This window comes from Pan troglodytes, chromosome 1 (assembly GCF_028858775.2).
Source record: "Pan troglodytes isolate AG18354 chromosome 1, NHGRI_mPanTro3-v2.0_pri, whole genome shotgun sequence".
Taxonomy (NCBI): Eukaryota; Metazoa; Chordata; class Mammalia; order Primates; family Hominidae; genus Pan; species Pan troglodytes.
In genome coordinates this window covers 132,445,096-132,470,386 of record NC_072398.2, presented here as the reverse complement: position 1 = coordinate 132,470,386, position 25,291 = coordinate 132,445,096, and the positions used below count along the sequence as shown (strand labels likewise).

Here is a 25,291-nt window from a genome sequence, read left to right as displayed (position 1 = left end):
AATTCCTCTCCCTTTCTGTCTTCTCGGGCAGCCCTGTCTCATTCAAGGCTTCATTGGCTTGAGTGGTAGGTACAAAAGCAAAACTGTGTTCTCCTATTTATATAAACTTGTAAAGGATAATAATGAATATTTGATTAAATTGCAAAAATCACCATATCTACCTTATGAATAGGAGTCTGTTGAGCCTGAGATCTCTGGTTGGAATTTTACCATATTGGATTTTTCTCTCTGTCATTTATTTTTGTGCCCCTGGCCACTTCCCAACAGAGCAGTCTCTGTAAAGTATTTAATATAAGGTCTTAATCCCAGTTGCAGAGTTGTGTGTAATTTAAAGCACAGCATTTTGTGGCAGAGGCCATTTACTGCCTTTGTAGTTCTGGGCCAAGTTCCTTAACATTCTCCATACTTTAGTTTACTTAACTGTGAGAGATGTGGGTAATGCCTTCCGTAGAGTGTTGTTAAATGAGCATATTGAAACCTTAGTCCAGTGCCTAACCAGGATTAGATTGTAAATATTTCTATAAACGATGTTAAAGGAACTTTCTTTGAAGTATATATTAGTTTCATTCTTCTAGATCAAAGTTTGGAAAGTGTTAACTGCAGTCCTGCTTCTGAGACCTCCACAGTGTTAAAATAAGAAAAAAGAAAAAGCAAGGCAGCAATTAGCTTTAGCTGTATAGTGACCACTCCCATTTGCCCTACCTGGTCGCTCTAGGCAGTTGCATAGATACTTTAAATTGTATCTGAATTTATGCAGACTATTGAGAGGTTGTGCTTTGGACTCCTACGGAATTACTTTAACTCAGCTCACTCGATGTTGTACCATTGATGCATCAGAAGGACATTTTAAGGAGAACCATAGATCTATTTATGATAAACATCAACAGCACTATTTTATATTTTTCTTTTATGAGACCTCATGAGAAAGCTTTCATTTACATCTCAGCACCAGCAATATGGTTTCATTTCTCCTGAGTAGCTAGTGTATTTTCAGCTTGTACACATCTTGGGTTTTATACCTGATCTTATCCCATTTATCTCACTTTTTACAGTAGTTACTAGACTATTGAGAGCCCCAATTCTGATCCACTTCTGTCTAGCAAGTGTGTCTTTTTTGTGTCAAACTCACCCTTGGCTTTACCTTGTTTTTTTCCTTACTCTTATGTTCTCATTGCACTAATGTCTTTACTTTCTGTCTTTAAACTTGTAGAGTACAATTGTGGAAGCTCTCTTATATGGAATATGGAATCTAATAAGGAATAAATTAGAAACAAATTAATAAGAACTAGAGGTAAAGTATTCCAAATCATTTTAAAGACCACACATTTCTTACAACATACTGTGACCCACCCTGCCCAAGTGTGTTTTTAGTCATTTCTTTTGAAATTCATAAACCGCAGCATGTCTGTTATGAACACAAACCTGAACACGGAATGACTCATGTAACCGTTACCCAGAAAACTTGTCAAGAGATATTAGAGGGTGAGGTGAAACATACCGTACTATTTTCAAAATTTTACCAATGAAATTTGCTTAGAGAAGTAACTGCATATTAAGGTTTGCTAATTTGAAAGTAGAACATAAAAATGTACAGTCTTGATGAATAAGGCCTGTGTATGTTTGTGGTGGGTGAGGGTGAAAGGGGAGAAGAAGGAAGAAGACAAAGACTGTGGAAAAAGAGAAGCAGTGTAACAATGTTGCAGATAATTTCTAAAGAAAGACTAAGCTCTGTGTCTTTCTCTAGGAAGATTTTTTTTTTCTGTTGCCTTAACTGCAACCAAAAAAGTAACAGATGGACAAGTAAAAGGGGTAGTTTAAAATTCCAGTCATTTCTTCTCAGGGTTTTAAGAAATTCTACTTACGGTGTCCTTTTGATTTGTGGTGTATTTTATGGGGTTTGCCTGACGTAGATAGAAAGTTTAAATAGCTTTCGTATATAGAAACTCAAACCAGATTCAATTTCTTTTTAATTTAGACTTTTTGTTAATAAGAAATATGTCCTAAGGATCTGTCTTACATATCTCTTTCACTCTTGGCCCTGCCTGGGCACTTAATAAATATTTCATAATGCTTAGAGCAGTAACACACTAGGAATTAGAAGCCAGGAGAAGGCTTTGATTCACTTTTATTTAACTTGTGACCTTAATCAGACATTAATTATTCTTTATCCATTAACATGCAGAAATTACGCTTAAAGAATTTTTTTTGAAGATGAATTAACGTTTATATATCTAGGACTTGTGTTAGTAAAAATTTTGGTAAGTTATAGTATGAATATGTAAAATGTTAGATAATTCATCATGGTGTTATAAAACATTATTTAAAGTATAAATAGTTATTATTTTGAGCTCTGTCACCCAGGCTGGAGGGCAATGGCACGATCTTGGCTCACTGCAACCTCTGTCTCCCGGGTTCAAGTGATTCTCCTGCCTCAGCCTCCCAAGTAGTGGGGATTACAGGTACACGCCACCACGCCCAGCTAATTTTTGTATTTTTAGTAGAGACAGGGTTTCGCCATGTTGGCCGGGCTGGATCTCGAACTCCTGACCTCAAGTGATCCGCCTGCCTTGACCTCCCAAAGTGCTGGGATTACAGGACTGGCCTAAAGTATAAATAGTTTAGTACTGCAAATCAAAAATTGTATTCCCACCAAATAGAGAACCAGTAGTTTTCCTCTAGCACATTTGGATATATTAAATTAAATGCATTTTGATTTATTACTGGCATACCTTGGAGATACTGTGTTCAGTTTCAGACTGCCACAATAAAGCAAGTCACAAGAAATTTTTGGCTTCCCAGTGGATATAAAAGTTATGTTTGCACTATACTGTAGTCTATTAAATATGCAATAGCATTATGTGTAAAAAATGTAAATAATCTAGTTAAAAAAGATGTCATTGTTAAAAATGCTAATGATCATATGAGCCTTCAGAGAGCTATAATCTTTTTGCTGGTAGAGTGTCTTTCCTTTATGTTGATGGCTGCTGACTGATCACGTGGTGGTTGATGAAGATTGGGGTAGCTATGCCAATTTCTTAAAATATGAGAACAAGGAAGTTTGCTGCAGAGATTGATTTTCCTTTCACCAGTGAATTCCCCGTAGCATGCAATGTTGTTTGATAGCATTTTACCCACAGAACTGCTTTTGAAATTGGAGCCAATCCTTTCAAAACTTGCCACTGCTGTATCAACTAAGTTTTCATAATATTCTGAGTTCTTTGTTGTCATTTTAAGAATACTCACAGCATCTTCACCAGGAGTAGATCCCGCCTCAAGAAATCACTTTCTTTGCTCATCCATAAGAAGCAACTTCTCATCTGTTCAAATTCTATCATGAGATTGTAGCAATTCAGTCATCTCTTCAGGCTCTACTTCTAATTATAGTTCTCTGCTATTTCTGCCACACCTGCAGTTACTTCCTCCACTGAAGTCTTGAACCCTTTGCTCAAAGTCATCTATAAGAGTTAGAATCAACTTCTTCCAAATTCCTATAAATGTTAATATTTTGGTCTGTTCCCATGAATCCCATGTATTTTTCATGGAATCTAGAATGGTGTATTCTTTCCAGAAGATTTTCAATTTACTCAGTTCCATCAAGGGAATCACAATCTATGGCAGCTACAGCCTTACAAAATGTATTTCTTAAATAATAAGACTCAAAAGTCTAAATGACTCATTGACTCATGGACTATGGAAGTTACATTAGCTGACATGAAGGTAGTATTAATCCCCTTGTACATTTCCGTCAGAGTTTTTCAGTGACCAAGTACATTGTCAATAAACAGTAATATTTTGAAAGGAATCTTTTTTCCTGAGCAGTAGATCTCAAGAGTGGGCTTAAAATATTCAGTAAACCATACTATAAACACATAACTCTGTCATCCAGGCTTTGTTATTTCAGGTATAGAGCACAGACAGAGTAGATTTAGAGTAATTCTTTAGGGCACTAGGATTATCAGAATGTTAAATGGACATTGGCTTCAACTTAAAATCACCAACTACATTAGCTCCTAACAAGAGAGTCAGGCTGTCCTTTGAAGCTAGGCATTGACTTTTCCTCTCTAGCTATGAAAGTCTTAGATAGCATCTTCCTCCAATATAAAACTTTTGTCAGCTGGGCACAGTGGCTCACACCTGTAATCCCAGCACTTTGGGAGGCTGAGGCAGGCACATCACCTGAGGTTGGGAGTTCGAAATGAGCCTGACCAACATGGAGAAACCCTGTCTCTACTAAAAATACAAAATTAGCCAGACATAGTGGCACATGCCTGTAATGCCAGCTACCCGGGAGGCTAAGGCAGGAGAAGTGCTTAAACCTAGGAGGCAGAGGTTGCAGTGAGCCGAGATCGTGCCGTTGCACTCCAACCTGGGCAACAAGAGCGAAACTCTGTCTCAGGAAAAAAAAAAAAAAAAAAAAAAAAAAAAAAACTTGTCTACATTGAAAATCTGTTGTTTGTAGTGTAGCCATCCTCATCAATGATCATAGTTAGATCTTCTGGATAACTTGTTATAACTTGTACATCAGCATTTGTTGCTTCATCTGGCATTTTTATCTTACGGAGACAGCTTCTTTCTTTAAACCTAGTGAACCAACCTCTGCTAGCTTCAAACATTTCCTCTCCAGCTTCCTCACTTCTCCCAGCCTTCATAAAATTGAAGAGTTAGGGCATTGCTCTGGATTAGGCTTTGGCTTAAGGGAATGTTATGGCTGGTTTGATCTTCTATTCAGACCACTAAAACTTTCTCCATATCAGCAATAAGGCTTTTTTTTTTGCTTTTTTATAATTCATGTGTTTATTGGAATAGCATTTTTATTTCTTCCAAGAACTTTTTCTTTGCATCCAGAACTTGTCTAACTGTTCTGTGCAAGAGGCCTAGTTTGCAGCCAGTCTCAGCTTTTGAAATGCCTTCCTCACTAAGTTTAATCATTTGTAGCTTTTGATTTAAAGTAAGAGATGCTCAATTCTTTCTTTCACTTGAACACATAAAAGCCATTGTAGGGTTATTAATTGGTCATATTTCAATATTATTGTCTCTCAGGGAATACGAAGGAGAGGAACAGAGACAGGAGAATGGTCAGTGATACAGTCAGAACATACACTTTTATGGATTAGATTCACTACTTTATATGGACACAATTCCGTCCCCCCTTCCAAATTACAGTGGTAACATCAAAGACTGCTTATCACAGATCACCATCACAGATATGATAATAATGAAAAAGTTTGAAGTGTTGTAAGAATTACCAAAATGTGACACAGACACGTGAAGTAAGCACATGTTGGAAAAATGATGCTGGTAGGCTTACTCAGTGCAGGCTTGTCACAAAGCTTCAATTTGTTAGAAAAAAAATGGAATATCTGCAAAGCACAGAAAAGCACAGTACAATAAAATGAGGTATAGTTGTATAATTAGTAGACTTTGGAGAGTAAGCCTTTTCTCTCTGGTGAATCTTAGTCAGTAGTCAATTTAGAGGGGTGTCAATGCCCCAATCACATGGCCATTCAACTTTCAGAGAATTTCTAGACCCAAACTAGTGTTTTCATTTTATAAGCATATTTAACATCTATTTAGTACATGTTGTATGCCAGGCACTATGCTAAGCATTCACATATATCAGCCAATGTCTAATCCTGTGAGATAGGTAGTAATTTGTTCCCATTTTTGTGGATGGGAAAATTGAGTCCTAGAGAGTCAATCAGCAAATAGTTCTTAGCTTCTTAAGAAGACTGAAAAAGCCCGTCTCCCTAGGAGCTTATTCTCTAGTGGAAGGATGCTGAAAATAAGTAAAAAAATTAAATGAATATGATAATTTTAGACTGTGATTAGTGCTATAAAGAGAATAAAACAGGGTACTATGATAAAGAATACCAGGAGGGGAAGTATCTAGAGTGATCAGAGAAGGCCTTTCTGAGGAGATGACCTTGAGAAGAGAGCTGAATCATCATAAGGGGCCATTGATCCAAATTCTGGAGCACCAGTGTTGGAAGAAGGAGGAAAAGCCATGATCCTCTGAAATGAGAATGAATTCACATGTTCCAGGAGGTTTGTTAGGTTGCAAGTAGCTAGAATATGAAGGACAGAGGCGCAGCACTATGGCATGAGGACTGAAAGCGAGTGGACGAACAATGTGTAGGCCTTGAGTTTTCTTCTGTTTGCAATGAAGAGCCCCTGAAGGGTTTCAAGTGGGGAAGAGTTGTGATTTGATGTGTTACATGTTTTTAAATTTATTTCCAAGTGACAAACTTACAGAAAATTTGCAAGTACACTTCAAAGACCTGCATTTCTTTTGAACCATTGGAGAATAAGTTGTAAATCTAATAACCTTTGAATAGTGTGTTTCTTACAAACAAGAATATTTTCCTATATAACTATAGTACAACCATCAATAGCAATAAGTTGATATATTTATATTATCAAATGCTCAGACCCATTCAAGTTTCACCAGTTCTCTAATGTTTTTTTGACAGTATTTAGTTAGATGTCTCCTTCAGTCTGGAACAGTCTTTCATCTTCCCTTAACTTTCATGGCCATTCTACATTTGAAGATTATTTTGTAGAATGCCTCCTATTTTAACTTGTTTCATATTTCCTTAAGCTTAGATTTATAGTATCAGTCTTTGACGGGAATGTCACTTAAGTGTTACTGTGATCCTTTCATTGATTCCTTTTAGGTAGTATATGATGTTTATTTGTCCCATTAATGATTCTGCGCCCTTTGATGACTGATTAAGGCAATGTCCGTCCAGCTTCTCCACTATAAAAATCACTCTTTTTCCAATGTAATTAGTAAGTGTTTTGTGGGGAGCGTCTTTGAGACTGATGATCCCATGTCTTATCGTACTTTAACTTTCAATTTATTCATGTATGAATTTGTTTTTATTTTAAGACATGGGTTTTATTATCATTACTTGTTTTGATGCATGAGTTACCCAAATTTGATGAGTGGGACCATCTTCAAGCTGGCTTCTATGCCCTTTTGATATGTTCACATCATTTTGATCACCTCTTTGCTTCTGATACAACAAAACGTTCTGACTCTCGTATGCTTTACCTGGCTCAGCCCTGGAATCAGTTATTTCTCTAATGAGCCCTGGTTCCTTTTGGTAGAAAAAGTTATGTTTAGAATACAATATCTTGGCATTAGATGTGTTCATTGCTATTGAGGTATCACTATCCAAGACCTTCTGTATGAGTAGAGCTAGGGAGTATGTCTGTTTAATCATATTCACACACACACACACACGTTTTTATATCTATGATGTATTTCTGTATTTACATATATATAAAAACAATGAATTTACACCAGTGCCTCCAATTTTAATCTAGTTATAGGGATTCATTCTTGATATCTTTTATTTTCCGTATTTGTAGTTCCCTTTCTGACAGCGAGAGATAGGCTCTCATCTTTTTTATATCTACTTATTTGATTAATCCCCCTGTATATAACCAATCCTGTATAGCCCAAGTCATCTTTCCTAAGTTGGTGGCACTTTCCACTCCACTTGGGCTTTCACACCCTGCAAGGGCCATACCTCCTCTTTACCACACTTCTGTTTCCCCATGGTAGGTTTGCCTCCTATCCCCATATGGTGCCTTCTTCATCCTACTTGGGCAGTTACTCCCTACTCTAGGCCACTGTTTGCAGGAACTACCTCCTCATCTCGCTGCTTTGACAATCTGTGCTAGGCCACCATGACTTTGCCTCCTTTTCTCCACCAGTGTGGACATTAGTCTTGTTCTACCTGCAGTGATTAACCTTTAGAGCTGAGTTGTTCATGAAGGGAAAAGAGAAAGGAAGAGTTTATAGTTACTCTCAAATGCTCATTATGTTTCCTGCATGGGAAAACAGAAAGCTGTGTTGAATCCACTACCATGAGTAGGGGGTGATGATGGCATAAAAAAAGAAGGTAGTAGTGGAGATTTTGGTAAGAAAGTTAAGTGATTTGCTCACAGTTATACAGCTAGCTAAATAGAAGAGCCAGAGTTGTAACCTAACTCTGTACTCCCTGATGTATCATAAATACAATTTTTTTTTTCCCAGTGGGTGAGTCTGAAGTCCATGGAGATGAGAAAATTTTAAGGCAAGTAACAATTATCTGCTACTAAAATCAAAGCAAAAAGGAATAAAAGTTTGGTGTTTTCTTCTTTTATCTTCTTTAAAAAATATACTTAGATTTCATAATAAATTATAAATTGCAACTTGGAAATGCTTTGAAATACATAGGGAGATGAGAAAATTTTAAGGCAAGTAACAATTATCTACTACTAAAATCAAAGCAAAAAGGAATAAAAGTTTGGTGTTTTCTTCTTTTATCTTCTTTAAAAGAAAACTTGGATTTCATAATAAATTGTAAATTGCCACTAGGAAATGCTTTGAAATACATAGAGTTATAATTATCTCAGAGAGTTGAAAGTCTTTTTTTCTTTCAAGGAATTATTATATAGAATTATGTGTTAACTAGATCAACAAGTCATACTAAAACTAATTGATGATAACAATAATAATAGCTAACATTTCTTGAGCACACACGATGTGCCAGGCAGAGTCCTAAATGTTCTATGTGTATTGTTTCACTTCAGTCTCACACAATACAATGGGGTGTAGGTACTATTATTTTCCTCATTTTATAAGTTTTATATGTTTTATAAATGTCACAGTTGAGGAACAGAGAAATAGAATTACTTGAACAACATTGCACATGCAGGAATTTTTGAAGCAGAACTTCAGAAATTGTGCTATTAACTATATTTCAGGACTTCAAAACTGTATTCCAAGACAATACTTGTACATAGCCTACTACTGCTTTACCCGTTGCAGAAACCGCTATATCTAATCCCAGAACAATCCTCAGAAAATACTTACCAACATGCTTCAAATAATTAATACCGATCAGAATTTGCACGTGATAAATTCTCTTTGCCAGAACATCATTGGTGACTTGAAATATTTTATTACAGTGAACTGGCAGTCTTAATAGTGTTTATTTTAGGTTAAATTGACCTGCCTTGTTTATCTCTCAGTCACAAAGAGGGTATGAAATGAGATAAGGAGGTACAGTTTCTTTCCTTAATGTATGTCAGTGGTTCTCATAAGCAGTGTGGGTAGGGAGAGGGTAAGAGGCATTTTCAAAATACACAAAATTACAAAGATAGTGTCCTTCCCAGGAGGCAGATTCTGTTGCTTCTGAGACCTTCTTATTTAGAAGCTTTTAATGTAAACTTAGTAAGAAAAAAGACAGATATCCGTGAAATGCATTCAAAATAAACCTTAATGCATTTAAAGAGCTGTTGCAGACCCTTGTACCAGGAAAATGCAAGACATATAATGGGCACTCCATAAATGAGGAAATGAAAGGGGCATGCACATAGGTCAGATGGCGAGAGAAGTGCCAGATGTGCGAATTACTTATTGCACATAGAAGTGCAAATGTAAGGCTTCCCTAACACACTTCCTGAAGAAGGTCCCTCACCAAAAAACATAGTTTTTGTCCAATGTCAAATTTTTAGTTACAATATTTAAATTAACTTTGAGTCAAGATCACACATGAATGTGTGGTTTTTAATATATATTAAATAATACATTAATATAGAAATAACACCTTTTCCACTTTCACATGCATTTTCAATACTTCTTTTATCATCTAACACTTTTATTGGAAGAGGAAATATATACACACATCAGGAAAAAGGAACTCAGAGTCTCCATTTTTATGCCTTATTTTCTGAATCCAGATGTAATGTGTCCCTACAAATATTACTTCCCAACCACCACTACTCATTTATATAACATTAGGTACTTCAACATTTCATTCATCTCGTAAGATATATAGTCTTGATCTCTAACATAATTAGTGCATTGCTTATAAAAATAACCCCAAATTATGATTTATTTGAAAAGATAATATATTCACATGGCTCAAAATTCATAAATTTAGAAAACACACCCAGTGAAAAGTGTGCCCATCCCAATATCCTATTCTCCCAAGTCCCACTACCCATGTTATTAGTATAAGCGCATCCTATTGTTAGTTACTTCTGTAGCCTTCCACTTTCTTTATGCATATGCAATAAATACCAATATACATTCTGACTTTTTAATTCGTGTGGTAATACACTCTAAAGATTTCTGCACTTTGCTTTTTTAATGTAATAAGATATCTTGGAGATCATTCCATTTATTGGTGTTTTACAGCTACATGATATCCCGTTGTATGGCTGTGCAGAATTTATTTAACCTGACCCCTGCTGGTAAATATTTATTTCTGATATTTTGTGACTATAAATAATGCTTTACTGAAGAATTTTGTACACGTTATTTGTAAGTATACCAGTAGATCTTTAGAATACTTAGAAGTGAAATTGCTAAATCGGAGGGTATTTAATTTTGATAGCCCTTTACTAGATGAGTGATCTTGAGCAAATTAGCTAACTTCTCCATGCCTCAGTTTATTACTTCGTGTATTAGAGATAATAATAGTACCTAGCTCATAGTGCTAAATGTGTTAACCCATGTAGGGTGCTTAGAATATTGCCTGGCCCATAGGAAGAGATAACAGAATTAGCTCTTCTGCTGCTGCTGTTCTTGTTACCACCCAGCTGCTGTCCACAGAAAAGCTATTTACATTCTCACCAGCTGGCTTATTCCTGTACCCTCCACCCCCAGTCTTGTTAAGAGGAGATATCAAACCGTTGAATCGTTGCCACCTCAAAAGTGAAAAATGGTATCCCCTTGTAGGTTTAATTTGGCATTTCTCATCTGATGAGTGAGGTTAAGCATTGCTCTATATATTTAAGTAAAATTTGTATTGCTTTTATCTGTCAGTGTCTGGTCTTTGTTCATTATATTTTCTCTATTAATTCTTGATCTCTGTCTTTCTGATTTATAGGAACTTCTTATTCAGGAAATTAGTCTTTATTTTTTATTTATATTGTAATTTTTTGTACTGATTTTTACTAGCAGAAGTTTCTAGTTTTTATGAAGTCAGGTTTATCTATCTTTTTCTTAAAGATTTTACTTTTAAGGACGAGTTAGAGAGTGTTCTACTTCAGGTGACAGAAAAAAATGTCTCGTGGTTTCTTCCATTAATTTTTGAGTTTCCTTTTTTACAATAGAATCTTTGAGCCATTTGAAATTGATTCTTATAAATATGAGGTTTTTGAGTCAACTATATATATAATATATATTTTTAATGGTATATATCAACTATATATTATATATATTTCAACTATGTATATTATATATATTATTCAACTGTATATATTTTAATAACTGTCCCAGTCGTAGCCGTTATCTATTGAATAATCATGTTTTCCCTAGTGATTTGATGCTGCCTTCGAAATATACTTAATTCGTTTTCATATGCAACGATGATAAGACTTTCTATATGTTCTCTTGGTCTGTTAATGCTCCAAGACCATACTGTGTCAATAATGGAGGTTTTGTAATATGTTTGATAAATGGCAGGACTTGTCTACCCCCACTCTTTGTTCCTCTTGCTTGTCTATTTACAGAGCTTTTAAAAGTAAACTATAAAATATTTATAATAATAATCAAATACCTGAATCATGAGAGATTTCCTAGAAATAACTGTTGTTAATCTTTGTCTCCTTTCTTTAAAAAATAACTCCGTTAGTAGACTACTATGTATATCTAAAACTACCATTAATTGAATTTGCCTCAGGCTAATATTTCTTATAAAATATTACCTCATTTTTCAAAATGAAGTGATTGAGAAAATATTCAGTAATATTAGAGTATTTCTAAGAAAACACATGAAAGCAATTTTATCCTTATTAAAGGATACTTTTTTGAGTGAACCCCTAATTTTTATACTTGAGCTATACGTATGACACTATTCCAGTTACATGATCACAACTTTCTAGAGCCATGCTATACATTATGGTACCCACTGGCCACATGTGCTATTTACTCTTACATTTGAATTAATTAAAATTAAACACAACTAAAAATTCAGTTTCTCAGTCACACTAGCTGAATTTCAGTAGTCACATGTGGCTATTGGTACCATTTTGGACAGTCCAGAATGGAATATTTCTATCATCACAGAATGTTCTATTTGGCTGGATTTGTTTTACAGTGTGTTGCAGCCTTAGGTGCTGTCTTTTATATATGGTAGTTTGGTTGATCGAATCAAAGAAGGGAGATCATTTCTCATGGAAGTTTTAGCTTTGGTAGGGATTCAGACAGAAAAGAGATGAATGTCTGAAAGAAACATCAGGGGAATTCACCTGATTAAAACTACAGTGTACACAGTACTAGAGCAAAAATAATATGGTAGTCATCAGACTCTTTTGATCCCATACTCCATCAAATAAATATTTTTTAAGCACACCTCCCAATAGATGTTCATTTTTAATTTACAGATTATTTACTTGCACCTCAAGTTGAGTATTCCCAACGCATTTCTCCAAAACCCAAAATGCTCCAAAATCTGGTACTTTTTGAGTACTGACATGACGCTCACAGGAATGCTCTTTGGAGCATTTTGGATTTTGGATTTTCAGATTAGGAATGCTGAACCGGTAGGTGTAGTGCAGATATTCCAAAATCTGAAACACTTCTGATCCTAAGAATTTTGGATAAGGGATACTTAACCTGTACTGTACTCATGTTTCACTTGTGTTATAAACTGTGCATGTAAGTAGACATTAAAGACAATGCACAGCAGTTAAATATAAATGGAAGTTCCTTTATGTAGTATTGTGAGCTGTCTTGTATATGCCTTAAACCTCATCTACCCAATTTTGGAGTTTTGTAGTATGTTAAGGTTTGCATCACAAGCTATAGAGAACCTAGGTTCTAGATCAAAGTTTCAAAATAAGTCACTTTTATATTTCAATAAGCCTTATTTTTTCTTGTAAGTAAACTGGGAAAAATAATATTTACCTTACAGGGTATATTGAGAACTAAATGAGATAATATATGAGATATTGTTTAGTTAAGTAGTGAGTAAAATAAAAATATTTAATAACAGAAAATTGGCCTGTGAAGTTCTGTGAAATAAATAAATTTTGATTTTTGGCTTTGAAATAATTTTTAACTTTGGAAAGCCTAATGGTAATTGAACATACTGCTTTTCTAGGCTTAGGTTATATTTTGCAGAAAACTACAGGGAATTACATCTAAAGAGGTAAAGGACTGTGAATTTTTTTGTTTTATTTTTAAGGAGCCACATCATTTCTTTTTAATAGAAATATATTAATGACTGATGGAAGCACCTAGAAAGAAGTGAATCCTTTATATTCTGATGTATATTTAGTGGCTTTTGTTGTATAGAAGATTCTGAGGAGATCTCTACCTGTTCTAAAATGTGGCCCTTTAAATAATTGGTTTTCTGTTTCCTGCAATGTCACAAAAAATTATAATCATGATTTGAGGGATGTTAATGGTGTTGAAGGTGCTGGCTTGAAACGTGATGCGTTAACTACATTTGTGGGTGTTTTATGACTCAATTTGTCATTTTTAGAAAATGCATTGTGTTTTACTGAACAAGTTACGTTTGGATAACAAAATCTGCAGTGGGTTTCAGAGAGAGAGGTTTCCACTTTTTAAGAAAAGTATGTATTGTAAAGTATGTAAAAAAGGTACTACTTAGTAATCACATGTATGCTTAAGCAGCATTGTATAATCAAGCATCTAATTTCTTTAGACACATCTCACCTCTCTCACGAATCAGAAAATAATACAGTTTTATTGTTAAGAGCCCTCTTATCTTTCCCCTGCAATTTAATTAATACTTGTTAAGAAGAGGTAGCTGTCAGATTAGAAATGAATTTCAGAATTTTCTATTGTCTTCTGATGGAGTGGCAATCTTAATCCTTTTATTTAGATATATTATTTTCAAGAACTTTTCAAAATGATAATTTCCCAGCTTTTCTGATTATGAAGAGAAGTTTTTAGCATTTGAATAAATAGATTGAATGGTTGATTTTTTTCCATAAAAGGAAATAACAGATAAGCCATTTAAAAAGGAAAACAATGATGATATTTTTAAGTAAGAATGACTATCATCCTCAAATTTTATTATTTTGCTCAAAAATGTTGGTGATATATCTTTATGTAGATACACATCTATGTAAAGAAATAATACTCATAAAGCCAGTAGGAGAAATAAGCCTGGATTAATTACTAACCTTTCACTTTCCTAAAATCACCCATTCAATCTACACATATTTACCAGATTCCCACCTAGTGTAAACACTGGGGATAACAATGAAAAGATGAATAGACCCCAGGCCCCTCATGGTAGACCTTACATCCCAACAGAAAAGTACAAGACAAATAAATAAAATAATTGCAAGATCTAATGAATGCTAAGGAAATGAACGGACTGAGATAGGAAATAGCAAAAAACAAAGACAAAAAACAAAAAGAACAACAACCCTGCTTTGTACATAAATGTTTTGGGAAGCATTATCTGGGAACTATTATTTAAGCTGAGATGAAAGAAAACCAGCAAAAGACTTAAAATAGGTGATTTTTTTTAGATACTTCACTCTTTGAAACTCCTTCGGTATCTCTCAATAAAGTTTTAAATTTTTTTTTCCCCCAAAAAGGCTGTATATACTTTTTGTTAAATTTATTACTAAGTACCTTATTTTTTTGGCTTATATTTATCATAAATTTTTTATTTTAAAACATTTTATGGCCTTTTTTTGGCCAGAATTAGAGAAAAGTAATTCACTTTTGCATACCTATTCTATATTTAATGATTTAAGTTATTTTTAATTTTAATAATTTATAGACGGGTTTTCTACATAGAAAATTCTAGGTCGGGCACAGTGGCTCACACCCGTTTTGGGAGGCCGAGGTGGGCGGATCACCTGAGGTCAGGAGTTCAATAGCAGCCTGGCCAACATGGCAAAACCCCATCCCTACTAAAAATACAAAAAAAAAAGTAGCTGGGTGCAGTGGTGCATGCCCGTAGTCCCAGCTGCTCGGGAGGCTGGGGCAGGAGAATTGCTTGATTGATCCCAGGAGGCAGAGGTTGCGCTGAACTGAGATCGCACAACTGCACTCCAGCCTGGGCGATGGAGCAAGACTTTGACTCAAAAAAAAAAAAGAAAGAAAATTCTATTATGGGTGAATATTGGCAGTTTTGTCTTATTTATTCAATAATTAGACTTCATATTTCCTTTTTCATTGTTAGCTGGCAAAAAAATTATAATGTTCTGATAGAACATTCTTGTATTTTTCCTGATTGTAAAGTAAATGCTTCTAAGATTTTTGTCATAAGTAATAATGTTTGCTATAGTTTTTTATCCTATATATTTTTAATCAGGCTGGGGCAGTTCTTACTCCTATTTGATGAGAGTTGATTCATAAGTTAATATCGAACTTTCAGAATGATTTTCTGTGTCTACTCAGATAATTGTACATTTCTTATTATTTTCTTGTGGCAACTTACACTAGAGATTTTCTCATGTTAACCATTCTTGGGGCCCTGGGTAAACCCACTCTGGCCATTGCTGGGTTTGGCTTGCTCACTTTCTTTTTTAGGACTTTTGTATCCACATTTCTGAATAAGAATGATTTGTAATTACAGTTGCTTCTGCCAGAAATGCCGCTTTTTGTATCAAAGTTATGCTAGCCTCATAAATTTTTACATACTAGATTAATTTGTATGAGAATGCTATTATTTGTTAATGAAGAAATAACTCTTTTCATAATGTATTAGGAGCAGACCTCATAAGATGTTTAGACATTAGGGGCTTAGTAATAATATTGGAAAGACTCTAAATTTTAATTGTGCTAACATATGACCTTACTATTGTATGTATAGAGACAATCACGGGATAAGGATAAAGGATGCTTATTTGCTCTAGTTCTAGATTACAAAATCAGGGATAAGTGATGGAAGATTATTAATTAAATAGTCAACATGGGTGGCTCTTTCTTAGAGAACTGAAATTTCTCCCTAGATTGCTTTTTAGCAATAATAAATTGCAGTGATTTTAAAAGGTTTTGACTGGATATTTTCTGCCATTCTGGCAGCTATTCCTAGAGAAACAGACTGTAGGGAAGCTGATTTCTCAATCCATAATTTTTATAATTGATACTTTGATAAAACTGTTAGTGATTATGAAAATTAACTCCTCTAGAATCATCATGCTAAAGTATATTAATTATTTATTAAATGTATAGTTTAGCAGTCAAGCAGAGTTTCTTTTAACACATATTTTAATATGGTGTATGGTTCAAACATTTTTACCAAAAGAGTTTACTTTCTATGGTATAGGAAAGTTGGAATATATGCTCCAGTAAGTCTGAGAGGTACCCCCTCATGGGCAATGCAAACTCAAAATTTCTTTAAGCTCTCCTGTTTTAAATCTTGTGTGAATATCACTACTCCATGATATATTTATATTTGTTAATTTAAAAATGGTTTAATCTCTGTAAAATATCTATGAAAATTATTCCATGTTTATTCATGACTTTGGCGATCCTTAGGCCATCGCTGAGTGTTGATGTAGATATAGGAATCCCAATTTGAGAAAAACATGTTAAAGCATTCCTTAGTGGTCTCATCGTGAGACTATATCCGGATTGGAAGGACTTTGTGATATTAGGCAAAGATTTGCCTCTATGAAAGAAGTGTTCCAAAAACGAATGAGAAAGGAAGAAAAACATTTCACAAGGGGGCACTGTGCCTGGTATGGTACTTGGCATGAAGTAAGTGCTGAAGAAATAGTTGTTGGCTGAGTTAATATACTTTAAAAAAACTGATCTCTAATAAAAAACTAAAGGCCTAAAAAGATGTTTGGAAGTCGAAAGGGATGGTCTTGGCTTTTATTCTTCTTAGATTGCTAGACAGCTTTTTTTTAGTTACCAGGAAGTATATTCTAAAGTGCTTTCAGATTCAGGGGGAAAACATCCATTTGCATATTTTTGTCTTAGGGTATTTACATTCCATAATTTGCAAGACACTAAAATTTCTTGGATTTGAGAGGAATAATTTATTGAGGTAGCGTGGCAACCTAAGTTTCTAAAATAGAGGTAATTTCTGGGCTTTTTGGCTTCAACTATCTGATTTGGAGAAGACTTTTTGGCCTGAAACATTTCATTGTTCAGTTCACCCACCAACACTCTCAGGCTTTGTCAGGGCTATTGAGGAGCTCACTGAGTTATTAATAACATAGCTCTTTGTTTCTCCTGTGGTTTTCTTTTCTTACAGGTCCTCAATTCCTTAACACAGGATAAGGGAGAGGGCAGATTCATTTAGGACAATTCTGATACCTTAAGAAAAATCTTCTCATAATCACACCAGGGTGCCGCATTTTACAGAGGGGGAAACTGCACCCTCTGAAGGAAATGACCTTGTCTGCATTCACACAGTTAGGACTCGAACCCACAGGACTTCAGAGCCCAGACTTTAGATCACTGACTGATAAATATGTGTGATTGTAAATTTTTAAAGTTCAGTAAGAAAGGAGCAAGAGAAGCAGGTAACACCAAATTGTTAATACCCTAAGGCAACTGAGAAAGATGAAATGTTATTTCTTCAAAGTGGAGCTGCCTGAGTGGCCAGTATAATCTGAGTCTTGACCTAAATAAAGCCAGAAGCATTTGTTATTAGGAGACAGGAAACTTATCGTTGAGGCAGGTGTTGCATCCTCTTCGTAACAGGTACATGTCTTTCTCCCCACATGTAGCAGAGCACTGGACATGTAAAAATGTCCTGGAAATAAAGATGTCATTCAACTGAGCTTGATTATGTCTGATTGTTTACTTATCTATATTAGTATGTACCTTAATTTCATCAAGTGAATATTTAGTCCAGTAAGGAATATCCATTGAATATGGAGATATATTTCCTTTTTAAGGGGATTTTTTTGGATCTAGATTGTCTGGATTTCTTAAGATTTAGTTTGGAGGGTACTTATTTTATTTTAAAAAGAAAACTCATTGAGAAACTCTAAGGCAACTGTTAAGGTAGAATGCCAGGGAATGCCCAGTGCAATGTGAATCTTAAGTCCCTGCTAGACTGTAAGCTCCCAGAGGCAGGACCTTCCCTCTCATATTCATCCTGTACCCTTGGTCCTGTGTCTAGGCCAATGCCTGGCACATAATAGGCACTTAAAAATAAAGTTTTTTTGGCCGGGTGCAGTGGCTCATGCCTGTAATCCCAGCACTTTGGGAGGCTGAGGAGGGTGGATCATGAGGTCAGAAGATCGAGACCATCCTGGCTAACACGGTGAAACCCCGTCTCTACTAAAAATACAAAAAATTAGCTGGGCATGGTGGCGGGCACCTGTAGTCCCAGCTACTTGGCAAGCCAAGGCAGGAGAATGGCGTGAACCCGGGAGGTGGAGCGTGCAGCAAGCTGAGATTGCGCCACTGTACTCCAGCCTAGGTGACACAGCGAGACTCTGTCTCAAATAAATAAAGTTTTTAAAAAATGATTGTTTACTTTTCTACCAAATTTATTTTGCAAACCACAGCAGCCCTGTAGAAGAGAGGCCTGACTGTTAAAAGAAAAACAAACAGCAGCAACAACAGCATCAATAAAAGTGTCCCCACAAAAACCCTTCCAAAGCTCAGCAACCTCAAAGATTAAAGATAGATAAACCCAGGAAGATGAGAAAGAATCAACCAAAAAAAACCCGCTGAAAACTAAAAAAGCCAGTGTGCCTCTTCTCCTCCAAATGATCACAGCACCTCTCCAGCAAGGGCACAGAACTGGGCTGAGGCTGAGACGGATGAACTGACAGAAGTAGAAGTTTCAGAAGGTGGGTAATAATGAACTCAACTGAGCTAAAGGAGCATGTTCTAACCCATTACAAAGAAGCTAAGAACCATGATGAAACATTACAGGCATTACAGGAGCTGTTAAACAGAGTAACCAGTTTAGAGAGGAACATAAATGACCTGATATAGCTGAAAAGTGCCACATGAGAATTTCACAGTGCAACCATAGTATCAATAACCGAATAGACCAAGCAGAGGAAAGAATTCCAGAGATTGAAGACTATCTTGCTGAAATAAGACAGGCAGACAATATTAGAGCAAAAAGAATGAAAAAGAATGAACAAAACCTCCGAGAACTATGAGATTATATAAAAAGACTAAACCTATGACTGTTTGTGGTACCTGGAAAAGATGGGGAGAATGGAATCATGTTGGAAAAGAAACTTCAGAATATCATCCAGGAGAACTTCTCTAACCTAGCAGGACTGGCCAACATTCAAATTCAGGAAATCCAGAGAATCCCAGTAAGATATTCCATGAGAAGATCAATCCCAAGACACATAATCTTCAGATTCTCCAAGGTCAAAATGAAGGAAAAAATGTTAAGAGCAGCCAGAGAGAAAGGCCAGGTCACCTACAAAGGAAGCCCATCAGAATAACAGTGGACCTCTTAGCAGAAACCCTGCAAGCCAGAAGTGTTTGGTGGCCAATATTCAACATTCTTAAAGAAAATAATTTCCAACCCAGAATCTCATATCTGGCCAAACTAAGCTTCATAAGTGAAGGAGAAATAAAACCCTTTTCAGACAAGCAAATGCTGAGGGAATTCATCACCACCAGGCCTGCCTTGCAAGAGCTACTGAAGGAAGCACTAAAGTCTATAAAATAACCAGCTAGCATCATGATTACAGCATCAAATTCAAACATAGCAACATTGGCCTTAAATGTAAATGGGCTAAATGCCCCAATTAAAAGACACGGAATGTCAAGCTGGACAAAGAGTCAAGATCCATTAGTGTGTTGTATTCAAGAGACCCATCTCACAGGCAGAGACACACATAGGCTTAAAATAAAGGTATGGAGGAAAATCTGCCAAGCAAATGGAAAGCAGGAACAAGCAGGGGTTGCAATCCTAGTTTCTGACAAACAGACTTTAAACCAACAAAGATCAAAAAAGACAAAGAAGGGTATTACATAATGGTAAAGGGTTCATTTCAGCAAGAAGAGCTAACTAATCTAGATACATATGCACCCAATACGGGAGCATCCAGACTCATAAAACAAGATCTTAGAGACCTACAAAAAGGCTTAGATTCCCACATAATAATAGTAGGGTACTTTAACATACCACTTTCAGTATTACACAGATCATCAAGACTGAAAATTAACAAAGATATTCAGTACTTAAACTCAGCTAGGGATCAAGTGGACCTGATAGATGTATGCAGAATCCCCCACCCCAAAACGACAGAATATGCATTCTTCTCAGTGCCACATGGCACTTACTCTAAAATCGATCACATAATTGGAAGTAAAACATTCCTCAACAAATACAAAAGAACTGAAATCATAACAGTCTCTCAGACCACAGCACAATCAAATTAGAACTCAAGACTAAGAAGCTCACTCAAAACCACACAACTATATGGAAACTGAACAACCTGCTTCTGAATGACTCCTGGATAAATAATGAAATTAAGTCAGAAATCAAGAAGTTCTTTGAACAAAGAAACAACGCACCAGAATCTCTAGGACATAGCTAAAGCAGTGTTAAGAGGGAAGTTTATAGCACTAAATGCCCACTTCATAAAGCTAGAAAGACCTCCAGTCAAAAACCTAACATCTCAACTAAAAGAACCAGAGAACAAAGAGCAAACAAACTCCAGAGGTAGCAGAAAACAAGAAATAGCCAAGATCAGAGTGGAACTAAAGGAGACAGAGACACAGAAAACCCTTCAAAAAATCAGTAAATCCAGGAGCTGGTTTTTTTTTTTTTTTTTTTTTGAAAAATTAATATTAGTAATGAAGAAAAGAGAGAAGAATCAAATAGACACAATAAAAAATGATGAAGGGGATATCATCACTGACCCCACAGAAACATAAACAACCATCAGAGAATACTATAAACACCTCTATGCAAATAAACTAAGAAATCTAGAAGAAACTGATAAATTCCTGGATACCTAGACACTTTAAAGACTGAACCAGGAAGAAGTTGAATCCTTGAATAGACCAATAATAAGTTCTGAAATTGAGGGAGTAATAAATAGCCTACCAACCAAAAAGCCCAGGATCAGACAGATTTACAGCTGAATTCTACAAGGGGAACAAAGAGAGGCTGTTACCATTTTTACTGAAACTATTCTAAACAACTGGAAAGGAGGGATTCCTCCCTAACTCATTTTATGAGGCCAACATCACCCTGATACCAAAACCTGGCAGAAATACAATAAAAAAAGAAAACTTCAGACCAGTATCCCTGATGAACATCAGTGTGAAAATCCTCAGTAACATACTGGCAAACCAAATCCAGCAGCACATCAAAAAGCTTATCCAGCATGATCAAGTAGGCTTCATCCCTGGGATGCGAGGCTGGTTCAACATATGCAAATCAATAAATGTAATCCATCACGTAAACAGAACCAAAGACAAAAACCACATGATTATCTCAATAGATGCAGAAAAGGCCTTCAATTAAATTTAACATTCCTTCATGTTAAAAACTCTCAATAAACTAGATATGAATGGAACATAACTCAAAATAATAGGAGCCGTTTATGACAAACCCACAGCCATATCATACTGAATGGGCAAAATCTGGAAACAGTCCCCTTGAAAACCAGCACAAGACAAGGATGCTGTCTGTCACCACTCCTATTCAGCTTACTATTGGAAGTTCTGGCCGGGGCAGTCAGGCAAGAGAAGGAAATAAAGAATACTCAGATAGGAAGAAAGGAAATCAAACTGTCTTGTTTCCAGATGATACGAGCCTATATCTAGAAAACCTCATTGTCTCAGCTGAAAAGCTTCTTAAGCTGATAAACAACTTCAGCAAAGTCTCAGGATACAAATAAATGTGCGGAAATCACAGGCATTCCTATTCACCGACAGTAGACAAGCAGAGAGACAAATCATGAATGAATTCCCGTTCACAATTTCACAAAAAGAATAAAATACCTAGGAATACAGCTAACAAAAGAAGTGAAGGACCTCTTTAAGGAGAATGACAAACCATTGCTCAAGGAAATCAGAGGACACAAACAAATGCAAAAAACATTCCATACTCATAGGTAGAAAGAATCAGTATTGTGAAAATGGCCGTACTACCCAAAGTAATTTATGGATTCAATGCTATTCCTGTTAAATTGAGCTGGAAGCCATTATCCTCAGCAAACTAACACAGGAACAGAAAACCAAACACCACATATTCCCACTTATAAATGGGAGCTGAACAGTGAGAACACGTGGACACAGGGTGGCGGAGGTGGGGAAAGAGAACATGAGGAAAACTAGCTAATGCATACTAGGCTTAATACCTGGGTGATGGGTTGATAGGTGCAGCAAACCACCATGGCACATGTTTACCTGTGTAACATATTCCCCTCTCAGGAAAAATAGTTTTAACTAAAAAACAATTCAGAATGTATTCCTGCCTTTTTTTTTTTTTTTTAGAATGAACAAAAGAAAACTCCGAAGTATAGGAATACTGTTTTTTATAAGAATAAAAAATTTTTAAAAAGTGTAAGAATACTGTTTTATGTAGCTTCAAGTGCCTCAAGGAACTATGTGCTTATTGGATTGTATCTCTCATAACATCTACCATGTGACTGGCCCATAGTAGACAGGAAGAATATTTATTAACTAAGTGAATGAACTTCATAGTTTTAGTTCATAATTCTCACAAAGTAGTTTTCTTGGTGAGCATGAGCTGCTTCAGAATTCCCTCATGTTGCCCTCTTTGTCTTTGGACTTCAGTAGAAAAATTTTCAGCTATTTTTCATGTCAAACTTTCCATAACTCAATTACTATACAGTCATATGTTATTAAATGATTGGGATATGTTCTGAAAAAATTTGTTTTTAGGCTTTCTCATCATTGTGTGACTATTGTAGAGTATACTTACACAGCCTTGAGATGTCATACTCTGCTGCACACCAAGGCTCTGTGGTGTAGCCTGTTGTTCCTGAGTTAAAAACCTGTATAGCATGTTATTTTAGTCCATTGAAACACAGTGGTAAATATTTGTGTATCTAGACATAGAAAAAGTACAGTAAAAATAGCATATGATTATCTTATGGAATCACTGTCATATATGCAGATTGTCATTGACTGAAATGTTGTTATGTGGCACATGACTCTACAAAGTTTCCTGAATTTGTTTGCATTTCTTATTAACTTGATTCTGCTATGGGTACATCAAACTTAAAGCTTTTATGTAATTAAATATAAGTTTTCAGATAGCCCTGAAAGCTTAGCACTTCAAAATGCAGATGGTCCCTGAATTCTGATGGTTCCATTTAGGATTATTCAACTTTAAGATGGGGTTACCGTTTCTATTGAATGTGGTTGGCTTTCTCACTATCCTAAAGTCAAAAAATCCTAAGTTGAATGATTTTAATTTGGAGACCGTCTGCTGTGTTGCCAGCATTAAATACATTTTTGGCTTACAATATTTTCAACTAACAGTGGGTTTATTGGGAGGTAGGTGTAGCCCAAAAAGTATCTGAGACGTGTCTTAATCCATTTAGTTTATTTTGCCAAGGTTAGGGACATGCGTGGAGGAAATAAACATGGAATCACAGAAACAGTCTATGGCCTGTAACTTTCTCCAAAGATGATTTTGAAGGCTTCAGTATTTATAGGGGAAAAGTGGGCTGGAGGGGAAATAGGGAGGGTACTGTTATCCACTTGTTGCAAGAGAAAAGGAGCAGGTAGAGGAGTAGTCAACTATGTATTCCTCTCCGTCTCAGTGATGGGCACTTTACATAAGATAAGGTGAACATAGAGTAGCGACCTGTGGAGATAATTTAATCTTTTTATCTATAGGTATCTGCTTAGGAACAAAAGGAAAGGCAGCTTCTTGCATGACTCAGCTTTCAGCTTAATCTTTTTCCTTTAGCATAGTGAATTGGGGTTCAGATTGGAGTTTTTGTTTTCTTTCACATCGGTAAGTCAAGAGCATCCATAATTGATTGTATCCAAAGAGGTATCAAAGAGGTCAGGGTCAATAAATAAAAACAGATTTATATATTTATGTGTTTGAGGAGGATTATCATTTTAGAGGACCAAATGTTTTAACAGTTTCCAAATGAACAGATTCCAAATCAGTTTAAGCATCATTGAAACATCAAATAAAAAACCTTGATAATGGAGAGAGGTCTCTCCCAAAAGAGCAGAGCTGCACATCAGTTTTACTTATTTCCTTAGACATATTCCTGTAGCTTTTAATTTAAAATGTCAGGTCTGCTTCGGTGCAACTGGTATGTCAATCGGTGTATCCATATTACCTCCCAGCCTGCCCAAACCACCCAAATTAGTGTAGCAAAGTGTTATTGGAAGCTTCAAAGCTTAACTTTAATCTTGATTCCTGCTAGCCTCCAAAAATTCTTTGCTCTGTATGCAACTGAGTGGTTTTGAATGTTTATATAACAGTGTCCCTCACTTTGCGATACTATTTGGCACAGTGAATGTATTACCACTGTTAGCCTTGAGGCCATCATCTCCTATCACACCCTACGGTATTTGTTCTTCCAGTTAACCTTATCAGCAATGCAGACTTTTCTCTCAGTGCCCACCATCTAGATCAGGGCTAGACCCTCCTGACTCTGCCTCCTAGCATTTCAGTTGCTGCTTTTCAGTTTCTGTGGCATCAGGAGTCTGATCTTTACCACTGGTCTCTAGTCCTCTTTCTTAAACTCCTTCAGCACCTCCACTTGTCTTCTGTGAAAAGACGAACAACCTGCAGGAGAAATCCCTTTAGGACCTGGCATTGCCTGCCTCTCTCTCCTTTTCCTTAGCTCTTCACCTACTCGTACTCTAGGTATCAACCTTAAAGAACTATCTGTAGTTCTTCAGAAACTCCAAGGTAAACATGCTTCTGTGAACTAACGTCTGCAGTTTGCTTTGCATGAATGCCTTTCAAGTTTCCTTTTCCTGATTACTTATTTATTTCTCCCCATTAGCATGAGTCTGTGAGGGCAAGGTCCATTTCTTCCCCCTCCATTTTCGTTCCTAATGCAGACTAGATGGATGCTGAGTGGAAGCTGCTGGGTGAATGAGTGAGAACCAACCAGATCCTCCCTATTGCTTTTTATGGTTGATTCCTTAGTCCCATTTCAGATGAACTGGTTTCCTTTCTTCTCCTCCTTTGTTTCTCTCTTAACAATTTCCACATACCTCTGACTCGGTCTGTCTGAAGTACAGCTCTGCCTTGATCAAAACCTTCAGTGGATTATCATCTCTTGCAAAATCCTTTTCATGCTCAATATCATTTCCAGCCTTTACTGGTCAGTCTCTAATATGCATTTGCAGCTGTATTTCCCATGCTTCTCCTTGCCAACTCCAGACCAGCCTCTTGTC

The 25,291-nt window shown here is 36.0% G+C and overlaps 1 protein-coding gene across 6 annotated transcripts in view; it reads left to right on the top strand.

Moving 5' to 3' along the window:
* SNX7 (sorting nexin 7) overlaps positions 1 to 25,291 on the top strand; it is a 102,952-nt gene that overhangs the window by 51,285 nt on the left and 26,376 nt on the right. The window contains exon 8 of one of the 6 annotated variants that reach the window (XM_063799175.1): positions 8,045 to 8,084. The exons of the other annotated variants lie outside the window; for them this stretch is intronic. Within the exon in view, the coding sequence (XP_063655245.1) occupies positions 8,045 to 8,083 (39 nt within the window). The 3' untranslated portion in view covers position 8,084. The remainder of the gene's footprint in view (positions 1 to 8,044; positions 8,085 to 25,291) is intronic. 6 annotated transcript variants of the gene reach the window in all.